Source organism: Sycon ciliatum, chromosome 2 (genome assembly GCF_964019385.1).
Source record: "Sycon ciliatum chromosome 2, ocSycCili1.1, whole genome shotgun sequence".
NCBI lineage: Eukaryota > Metazoa > Porifera > Calcarea > Leucosolenida > Sycettidae > Sycon > Sycon ciliatum.
Window position 1 is genome coordinate 37,733,730 of NC_088644.1, and position 11,425 is coordinate 37,745,154.

Genomic DNA, 11,425 nt, shown 5'->3' on the forward strand with positions numbered 1-11,425 from the left:
TGTCATGTACAATGTAGATATCTACATTACATTTTGTACACAGTAAGTGAGTGCCGGAGTACATCTGCGCTGCACAACCAATGACGCAAAACCGTTGAATGAATGATCGCTCAATAACACCACCGTCGCTGCCTTTTATTTGTGCGTATACATGTAGATCTACATGATTGTAATGTAGTAGATCTACTCGAACCTTCAGTGCTTTACTTCACAGTCTTCAGCGACACATGCGACATAATGCAGTTGCAGCTGTGCCGCGTCCCGTTTGTCCGGCCATGCCAGTAGCTACAGTGTGTCCCACGGAGAAGATCCAACTCGAGTAGAGTCCTAAATTAAAATCCCACATCTGGATTTCTTTTCTGCAACACTGGAGGTGGAGTGCTGTGGGGAGAGAGACAGGTGAGGTGGTGTTCGAAACCGCGCGAGCTGTCAATCGGAAGCAAGAGCTGTTTAATCACATCTACTCTCTGACTTCAGTAATTAGTCCTAGCCTAGACCTGGGATTTTCAGGAGGGAAATCAGGTTCTCCGGACCGTGTTTGCTTCGCGCTTCGCCGCACTGCAAGTGCAAGGAGATTTCGGATCACAGCCAGCCCTGCGCTGATGCCATGAAGAAGATTTGTGACGATTTATTTATAGGGCTTGAGGACGTGAGCCATGGCGATGTCAATCGCGTGGCCTATGTCGCTAATAGTGTATTCTGCATGCGTCGTGCTTAGTCTTCAGCTCGCTGTCAGTGCCGCTCAATCTCAGCGTAGTCGGAGGAGTCCTGATTTGACTGGGGACGACTCGGTCATCGAGAGACGGACTTTTCCCTGCATGTGGAACATTGACCCTGGTACGAGCGGCGAAATAGCGGAGCTGCTGAAACCGCACATGCCGGGGAAACGTCTCAAATGCTACGGATACTCTCCGCTGAGTCGCGCTCAGGTTACGGCGGGTACAACCATGCTATCTGTGGCTCTGATGCCACTATATGGGCCTACATCAGAGGCAGCGAAACCAGATGAATGTACGAATCCCAGGTTCCATCTCATGGTACAGCTGGTTGAAGCCATGAAGCTACTGCTAGAGGATGCTTTGCAGAACAGCTCTCTCCTAGCACAAACCTTACATGGGGTTGAAATACATGATTCGTGTGGACTGGCGGTTGCAACTTATGATGGGGCAATGAGAATGATCGGCCGTTATTCGACCGAAGCGAAGACACTATGTAATGAGAAACGCCGCAGCGAACTGGCCACGGGTGTCGTCAACCCACAAGCGCAGTGCAGTTTAGATACGGGCCCACCGCACATCGGAGCCCTGATCGGACCAGGCCTGAGCAAGGGCGTGGATGCTGCTACCTCCGCACTGAGCGTTTACCAAGTACCGCACATCTCCTACTGGGCGACTTCTGACGAGTTCATCGACAAGTTCGACTTTCCGTACCTCTTCCGCACGGCATCGACCGACCAGCACGCGGCAGTGGCCATCACGGACATCTTGCGTCACTATGGTTGGCACTACGTTGCATTACTCCGCGGCCGGGACCCTGCGGCACGGGCTGATGCGGCGGACACGTTCCGTGCCGTCATCTCCAAGCACCCAATATGCTTGGCGATGGATGAACGTTTCACCCGGCAGGACAAAGAGAAGATCCGCTTCATCATACGCAGGCTAGTCCTGGGAGCAGATGATTCGCCGTTCAACACACCCACAGTGGTGGTATGCATCGGCGGTTATCTATACGTTAAAGAAATCTTCGCTGAGATGAAGAAGATGGCGGCGGAAAGTAGCGTATTCCAGGCACAGCTTGCCCGTAAACACCTTGTCTGGATTGCTAGTGATGGCTGGTTAGGCTCTGCTCCGAGAATCCTGCCCCCACCCAATCTCTGCCAGGATGTGCAGAACCGGTCGGAGTGTCTTGGCCATCACACCGTCATTGGGCCGCTGTTTCGCGTGCCGCAGGTGTTCATCGAGGACGCACGCAACTTCGCACGACGTTTACACACTCACCTCGGCAGTCTGCACGTCACAGAGGAAAGTGTCGTGAAGAACCCATGGCTGGCTATTGCCTGGCAGAAGTATTTCAACTGCTGCCTTGACTTCTGGGGCGAGGTGCCGAATTGCCGGAGCTGTGATACATCCAAATCAGTGGGCGATGTATTCGGTTCTCCCGTTATGCCACCCATATCATCTGGCAGTCTGTGGATAGCTGTCCAAGCGGCGTTTCGCATGTTTGAGAACATCGCAGCGGACATTGTTCGCCGGAACCTGATGAACGAGTTCCCCAGCGGCCGCGCCCTGCGACAGCTGATTCAGAACATAACTCTGGCGTGTCGAGACGGCAAAGGGCGAAGCGCAACATGCCAGGTGTTTCATGCACGCCAGGAGATAGCGCCCAGCTATAGCATCAATGCTGTTGTGGCACAGAACGATGGGGTTTGGCATCTGCTGGAGATTGGGAACTGGGAGGCGTCGGACACCGGCGCTGCCGAAGGTTACATTTCGATCACGTGGAACAAGACGAAGCCCGCCGGTCTGCATCTATGGGCGAATGGCAGTCCGGAGACGCCTACGTCCACCTGCTCTGAACCGTGCAGCGGCGGCAGAGTGCAAACGCAGAGTTACAACGGCAATCAGATCCACTACAACTTGGCGCGGTGCTGCTGGATCTGTGTCGTGTGCCCGGCTCGCCAGTATAGCACGGGAGATGCTTGCCAGCCGTGCGCCGATGGCTTCACGGCCAACCGCAACCAGTCGCAGTGCGTGCGACTCGAGAAGTATGTCTACACGTTCTCGTCCACGCCAGCGATAGTCATACTCACCCTGACTGGAGTGGGCGTGATGAGTACTATTATAACGGCCGTGATACTCATTGCTTGGAGAGCTAGCCCCATTGTCAAGATGGCCAACTGTCAACTCAGCATGGTGACATTGCTCTTCGTCTTTCTTGGTAAATCAAGCACAATCCTAATATTCACCGAACCAAACATACGCAACTGCTCAGTGTCCTTTGTGGTGGTCACGTCCATATTTCTGACTTCAATATTCACGATTTTGATCCGATACCTGCGCGTCATATCCTCCAGCCGGTTGTATCGCAGCATCGGTCCGAAGTTGCGAGCACGTTCGCGGCGTGTCGCCAAGACATTCGCAAAGCAGATGAAATTGCTAGTGGTCCTGAGCTCGGGCCTGCTTCTCCTGCTCATCCTGGTTGTGATCATCGAGCCGGTAAAGGCTCATGAGCGAGAGGTGGCCATGGCATCGCAGGTGGAGCTGCACCGCTACTGCAGAGTGTGGTTGTTCTATACCGTCCCTGCGTGTATGCTGTCCCTGGCTATCCTGTTCGGCTTGCTCTTCTTGGCCTACGCGATACGCCGGCTGAAGCTCTCGTTGCTTGAGCACCGCGGAACCGTGCACAGCGAGGCCGTTCTCCTCGGTTACCTGACCATCGTCCTATGTATTCTGAATTCATCGCTCGTTCTAGGCGCCTCGTTGACGGATGAAGTTGTCAGACGTATCATGTTCGCCATTTTGATCAATATCCACAACGATGCCATTCTCACCATTCTCTTCTTCCCTAGGATCTACGCGATTTTCTTCTCCACTCCCGGCACACCTCGCGACTTTGCCTCCGAAGCAGACATGCGCTATGCCCGGCCTAGGTCGCTCGTCACCCTGAACTCACCAGACTGGGAGCGTCGCCAATGGTCGTTTAACCAGGCATCGACTGGAAGTCCGCTCGGTGTGTGCAAAGAGCTTGGTGACTCGCTTGAGTCCATTGACTTCAGAGACAATGGACACAGTGCCAGTAGCACACGTGCCAAGAAGGCTCTGAGAAAGACCAGTTTCATCAGTGTCGATCTTCTCTCCAGAAGAGCGCAGAGCCTGCTCAAGCGCCCCACACAACGACGTGCCTCATCTTTCACCACCCCGGCTAGACTACCTGCAGCTGAAAGTCCGATTACCCTTGGTCACCATGACGCCAATGGAAAAGTTTTACCTGCAGTGACTCTTAGTACTGATTCTCCTTTTGCTTCCAGCGCTCAATCCAACGACTACCTATTGTTTGAGTATTCACTTTGATTTTGACTTCTGATAAATTATGTCTGAACTATTGATAAAGTCCATGCAAAACCCAGAGTTATTTGAAGATTATAATTACACTGGATGAGAGGAGTATTTCTATGGATTTGTACATGGATGAAATATTTTTTTGCAGTTCTTATAACTTATTGTTCAGATTTTATCCAGCGAAACAAATGACCAGGAACATGGCGTGGAACGTAATCTCGTGATTACAGTGCGACTGTGATGTGTGCATGCATATATGTGTGTGTGTGTGTGTGTGTGTGTGTGTGTGTGTGTGTGTGTGTGTGTGTGTGTGTGTGCGTGCGTGTGTGTGTGTGTGTGTGTGTGTTTGCTGTCTGTCTGTCTGTTGGTGTGACCTAACTGTGTGTTTACTGTCTGTCTGTTTGCCTGTCTGTGTGACTTAACGGTGTGTTTCTGTGTGAAGATCCCAAGAACAATTATGCTGAGTTGCAGACACCTATTTCTTTCACAGCACGATTCCAGCCACGTCACCTACTCGTAGCAAGTAGTTGTGTATTCTTTGTGACACCTATTTCCTGGCAGGTCTTGGCTATAGAAGACTACTGGTTCTGATGTATTTTGATAGCTTGCCATCGAACTTCGGCCAGTACTACTTGCACTACAGTATTCACTTCGTCTTGCCCGGGTTAGACATGGGCAAGTTGCTATTCAGGGATGGTGTGCCCGCCTTTCGGCACCGGGAATACAGCTCCATGGATCTTACGCCGGGCCACCTAGCACTTGCGCCCTGTACCATTCTATCACTAGCAATCTACAAGCACAAGTGATAGCCATGGCCATTCGACATGCGGCGTTTACATCCTACTTGCCACGACATGATTCTACAATGATTATGTGTACCTACTGTGGTGGGATCAGCAGTCTGGTAGTAATGTGCGATCAGTGTCTTGCACAAGCTGTGACGTTTCACAACTTCAAAGTACAATGTTGTGTATTGGACGCTTTATAGCAGCATATCACTGGAGTACAGTTCATACTGTACCGCTTTTTCCTTTTGAAGGTGTCGCCTTCCCCTTGCCATTTCCCAGCCCAAGCCGAAACTCGAGTGGTAATCGACGATACGCCAGCCCCCTTTACATCACCAACGGAGGGCATCGACATCGACAGGCTGACATTCATGCAAGCTAGCCAGCTGCAGGGAGATAACATCGTATGATGTAGTAGACTGGCATTCGACCGCATCCAGTGCCTCTGGTCTTCGGGCGACTTCCAGATGTCCTACACAACTAAAACAAAACAGCACAGGAAGGACTATCTCCCCAGCTACAGTATGCATTTGCCTCCAAGTCCAACGCGGGCAGAGTATTTGTACCAGGTACACCAATATTGTGTACTTGGTGCTGACCTCCGGCACTTCCCTCGGCCACCTCGTTCTCAAGATCCGTCCAAAGCCAAAGGTCAAGCTCAGGATATAACTTATAAGTCAGAGAACACGCTGTCCTTGTGCTGCGAATTAACGTAGGAAAGGCATTTTCTTCATGCCCATGATGAGCTATTGTCTTTGGGAGAGACCAGCTTCGTGGCTGTCTGTGTGCTTGGGACGGAACAGGTCAGACAGGACAAGGCACGAAGAAAGATTCCGGAATGTCGATGCACCTTGGCCATGGCAGCAGTCATGATGACCAAGGCAATTCCCATGCCATGGGCCATGGGAATGGTAGAGTGACTGATGTTTCAAGTTTCAAACGATGCACACAAACACATACCGGTATGCAGTATAGCCATCATTCTATGGATTTACTCGAAGTCGCTAGATCTCCGGACAGCAAACTGTTTCGATCTTCTCAGGTCTCATCACTGAATAGGCTCAGACTAGAGCATCAGTGTATCAGTGTGGCCGTGTCGACTCGAAGCATTGCTATTGGAGCGATTTCGGGCTTTTGCGTACTTCATCACTGTACAACGTGCTCTAAATCCTCACACTCTTTCGAGGACAGAATCGAAATGTACCAATAATTAATTAAAGGGGAAGTTAAGGCAAAAATTAAAATTTCACCAGTTGTAGTCTTCGGGGTGCTGAGTCGAATGGTCTTGGTCCGAGAAAGCTGAGACGCTCCCTTCCTACTTGAATCCCAATCGAACTCGCGCACTTCCACCGAAACTGGGTGACTGCGCCCTACTAGATGGGGATTTGTATGCAAAATGTCACTAAAAGCGCCATTTCGTTCTTATAAAAGCACGGATGACCGCGATTGGCCCATATGTTGTAGTCTTTTGGACGCTGAGTCGACTGGTTTTGGTCCGAAAAGGCTGCGATGCAGCGTTCCTCCTTTATTCCCAATCGAACATGGTTGAACAAGCGGTCACGTGCTCCTGGGTGCCAAAATCACCTGGTCACCACGCCAGCAGGCGACAACTTATTTATTTATTTATTTATTCAACATCTCCTGGCCCGTCCGAAGACTGCCAATAAACATGAGAGGTCAGGTGATAGCCAACCACGGCAAGCTAAAAGGGAAAAAAGAAAAGAAAGATGCTGTCAGAGAGGGAAAGGAGATAGGGAGAGAAAAAAAGAAAGGGAGGCACATTAATAATACATGGGATCACTTCGGATGAGACAGTGTGGAAAGCTGGACTGTGAATTTCCTGATATCCTGGCATGTCTTAATGCTAGTAGGCAGGTTAGACCAAAGGGAGTATGCTGAGAAGAAAGGGGATTTCAAAAACAGAGAGGAACTAGCTCGGGGCAGTGATAAGGCATTGCGTGTTGGTCTAGTGGTAACAAACCAGTTGTACTTGGCAATATGTTTCGGGACTTGGGCTAGGAAGATTTTTTGCACAAGGATACAAAGATGCTGCTGATGTCGGGCAAGAAGAGGGTGCGTGGAAGCAAGTTTATAAAGACAAAGGGAGGCAAATGTTTGGTCTTTTCGAAACAGAATTTTCAGAAGCAAGCGTTGATGTACCTCCAGTCTGTGGAGTAAAGTCTGAGACAACCCGCACCAAGCTATATCGCAATAGTCAAATATAGGCAAAATGTACGACTTAAAGAACAATTTTCTGCAGTTATCATTCAAGTGTTGGCAGTGGGGTTGTAGCATACCTAAGGACGCACTCGCACGCTTGCACACAGACTGGACTTGTGGAGACCAGGAGAGTTGGCGGTCGAGAATAACGCCCAGGTGCTTGTGCTCGTAACAACTTTAATAGGTGTACTATTTAGACCAGGAAAATACAGAAGTTGAGTGGGGGGCGAGGGAGAGAAGAACATGGCCTCGGTTTTGGCGAGGTTAGGCTTCAGTTTCCAGGTTTCCATCCATGTTACTGTAGCGTTGACCCCGGACTGCATGGAGGCCGTGAGGTTGTCTGCCGAGCTGTCGGAGCACATCAGAGCAGTGTCGTCAGCAAAAAGACTTGCATTTGGTACAAGGGCTGGCAAGTCATTAAAGGGGAAGTATACCCTAAAATCAAATTTTCACCAGTTGTAGTCTTCTGGGTGCTGAGTCGAATGGTCTTGGTCCGAGGAAGCTGCGACGCTCCCTTCCTACTTGAATCCCAATCGAACTCGCGCACTTCCACCGAAACTGGGTGACTGCGCCCTACTAGATGGGGATTTGTATGCAAAATGTCACTAAAAGCGCCATTTCGTTCTTATAAAAGCACGGATGACCGCGATTGGCCCATATGTTGTAGTCTTTTGGATGCTGAGTCGACTGGTTTTGGTCCGAAAAGGCTGCGATGCGGCGTTCCTCCTTTATTCCCAATCGAACATGGTTGAACAAGTGGTCACGTGCTCCTGGGTGCCCAAATCACCTGGTCACCGCGCCAGCAGGCGACAACTTTCACACCAAGGTTCAACTCGAGTTCAACTCGAGTGACAGGACTGCACCCAAAAAAGGTCAAACACGCTAGTAAGTTGTACCCTGCAGGCACGGTGACCAGGTGACTGGTGTACGCAGGAGCACGTGACCGCTTCTTCAACCATGTTCGATTGGGAATAAAGGAGGAACGCTGCATCGCAGCCTTTTCGGACCAAAACCAGTCGACTCAGCGTCCAAAAGACTACAACATATGGGCCAATCGCGGTCATCCGTGCTTTTATAAGAACGAAATGGCGCTTTTAGTGACATTTTGCATACAAATCCCCATCTAGTAGGGCGCAGTCACCCAGTTTCGGTGGAAGTGCGCGAGTTCGATTGGGATTCAAGTAGGAAGGGAGCGTCTCAGCTTCCTCGGACCAAGACCATTCGACTCAGCACCCCGAAGACTACAACTGGTGAAAATTTGATTTTAGGGTATACTTCCCCTTTAACGTACAGTAGAAATAGGAGCGGCCCAAGTATGGACCCCTGGGGTACCCCAGACACGACTAGTAATGGGTCTGATAGGGAGGTAGATACTCTGACAGTCTGGTGGCGGCAGGAAAGATAGGATGAGAGCCATTGCAGGGCTGGACCGTGTACCAAGAAGACGGACTCTAGCTTTGCAAGCAGACCACGATGCCAGACGGTGTCGAAAGCTTTCGCTAGGTCAAAGAACACGATGCCAACATGCCGCCTGAGGTTCCGCTGGGTGTAGATGTCTTGTACTAGACGTGTTAGTTGGAAAGTTGTGGAGTCTCCACGGCAGAAACCGGATTGAGATGGTGAAAGCGCTGGGGTGACGTGGCAGTACAGAGACTCAAAGAAAATACGTTCACAGACCTTGGACACAGCGGGAAGGAGAGAGATTGGTCTGTAGTTGCCAGCCTGAGAGCGTTGGCCTTTCTTATAGATCGGGACGATAACAGCAGATTTCCAGACGGACGGAAATACTCCTGTACGATATGACATGTTAAAGAGCAGGCACAAGGGATAGGACAGAGATGGCGCAAGCCATTTGAGAACCTCATTGGGTATGCCATCTTCGCCAGGGGACTTACAATTCTTCAGGAGTTTGAGGTGCTTACAGACGGTAGCAGTCGTGGTAACGACGCGTGTGAGTGGTGCGCTAAGTTCAGGGGCTGGGGACAGCGATGGAATGACCCAATTCGGATCTTCCGGAATGCCGGATGAAACAAACTGCTTGTTCAGTGTGTCTGCAATCGCCTTCACATCGTGCTGGCGGTTGCCATGGGAGTCCGTCAGGTACTGGATTGGCGCGCGGGAGGTCCCGCGGCACTGGTTGCGAATGAATTGGTGGAGTGATGGGCGATCGGGGGAGGAGAGTGTTGCAGAAAGAGAGTTTAGAAAGGAGCGGTGTGAGGTACGAGAAAGGTGCTTGACGAAGTTGCGTTGAACTCGGTAAGCCTCCCGGTTAACCGGCGTTGGGAATTTCTTGTAGATGCTGAAAAGATCACGCTTGCGCTTCACTTCAGATACGAGGGACCGTGTCACCCATGGGGGACTAGATGTCGAGGATGTTGGGTTGGAATGTTTCCGGTTGTTGTAGCCGATAGCAAAGTTAGAGAGGTGCTGTTGGAACCCTCGTTCAAGGACGGCTGCAAAGTGATCTACCGCAGCGTCAACAGTTGGAGAGCCTTCTGGTTGAAGAAACGACCAGTCGTGGCAGGAGAAATCAGCGTTCATAGAGTCCCAGCACTGAGAGGGAACTCGACGGAAGCGATATGGGAACGGTTTGCGAGAAGGAAGTGGCAGGTCTGGATCCGAGGGCAATGAGACGGCGAACTGGCATGAAACCATGAGAACTTTCACACCAAGGGTCAACTCGAGTGACAGGACTGCATCCAAAAAAGGTCAAAACAGGCTGTAAGTTGTACCCTGCAGGCACGGTGACCAGGTGACTGGTGTACGCAGGAGCACGTGACCGCTTGTTCTACCATGTTCGATTGGGAATTAGGGGCGAACGCTGCATCGCAGCCTTTTCGGACCAAAACCAGTCGACTCAGCGACCAAAAGACTATAACATATGGGCCAATCGCGGTGATCCGTGCTTTTATAAGAACGAAACGGCCCTTTTAGTGACATTTTGCATACAAATCCCCATCTCGTAGGGCGCAGTCACCCAGTTTCGGTGGAAGTGCGCGAGTTCGATTGGGATTCAAGTAGGAAGGGAGCGTCTCCGCTTTCTCGGACCAAGACCATTCGACTCAGCACCCCGAAGACTACAACTGGTGAAATTTTAATTTTTGCCTTAACTTCCCCTTTAATATTTTCACCAGTTGTAGTCTTCGGGGTGCTGAGTCGAATGGTCTTGGTCCGAGGAAGCTGAGACGCTCCCTTCCTCCTTTATTCCCAATCGAACTCGCGCACTTCAACCGAAACTGGGTGACTGCGCCCTACTAGATGGGGATTTGTATGCAAAATGTCACTAAAAGCGCCATTTCGTTCTTATAAAAGCACGGATGACCGCGATTGGCCCATGTGTTGTAGTCTTTTGGATGCTGAGTCGACTGGTTTCGGTCCGAAAAGGCTGCGATGCAGTGTGCTGACAGTGCTCAACACCGTGGAGGCAGAGCGTAATACAGAACAGAACAACAAGGACAATCAAGGCTTGTTTGTTGCGACTTCAAGTTTCATGCTCTCGCAATCATCAGGCAACACCTGGTGATTGCGATAGCATGAAACTTTTACTGGAATTCACTCTTCATCATTTCGTCGGAACTAGGTCTCCGGACCTGGTGAGAAGGCAGAAATGCCTGTTCACTTGGTGGAGTAAAAATAAAACAAACAAACAAGTCGCAGCAAACAAGCCTTGACTGTCCTTGTTGTTCTGTTCTGCACATCTTCTATAGATCTCGGATTGACACGTCCTAATCACGCTTACACCATACACAATACACCTTGTTGTTCTGTTCTCATACACCGTACATTGTTCAAATGTCATGTACATGTACATGTACATGAACATGACATTTGTACAATGTATACGATAGTTTTGATTGATAGAACTGTAAAACACTAAAATAGGGTGTTGAAACCTGAGTACAGCATGCCTTATGACAGTCATGTCTAGTGGCAGTGTAATCAAGCTACTGGTAAGTTGTATGGAGAAAAAAAGAGAAGAAAAAAAGCAAGAAATAGACAGCAAGATTTTCTCCGGTTTTGCAGGTCATGATGCTGTCGCAGCTGCCTAGGCTATGGAGTACATGATTGCATAGGAGCTTACTGAAAACCTTTTCAAAGTACATGATTGTACTACATGTACTAGAACTAGGAGTAGCTAGTTTCACGACCCAATGGCTAGTGGATTATCTATTTCATCATGGACCAGTGTGAATAGACCTTTGATGAAGAGTACTGCTTCACAGACAGGCAGTGCTTGTATGGTAATCAAGGTTCAATGCACACCTTGCGTGTCCGTGGGCGTGGCAGGCTCATGCCATGGTCATAGTGGTCCTATCAAAGACTTCTGTCAAATCAAATGCCTCTCATATCAGTGATCAATGA

At 50.0% G+C, this 11,425-nt stretch overlaps 1 protein-coding gene across 1 annotated transcript; it reads left to right on the plus strand.

Annotated features, from left to right (window-relative positions):
* Window positions 1-656: 656 nt before the first annotated feature.
* Window positions 657-4,070, plus strand: LOC135810567 (metabotropic glutamate receptor 7-like). The gene has a single exon (XM_065324060.1). The coding sequence runs from the start codon at window positions 657-659 to the stop codon at window positions 4,068-4,070; it is 3,414 nt and encodes a 1,137-aa protein (XP_065180132.1).
* Window positions 4,071-11,425: the final 7,355 nt, after the last annotated feature.

Coding starts and splice junctions, on each gene's coding strand:
- LOC135810567 (XM_065324060.1), top strand. CDS start 657: ATGGCGATGTCAATCGCGTGGCCTATGTCGCTAATAGTGTATTCTGCA.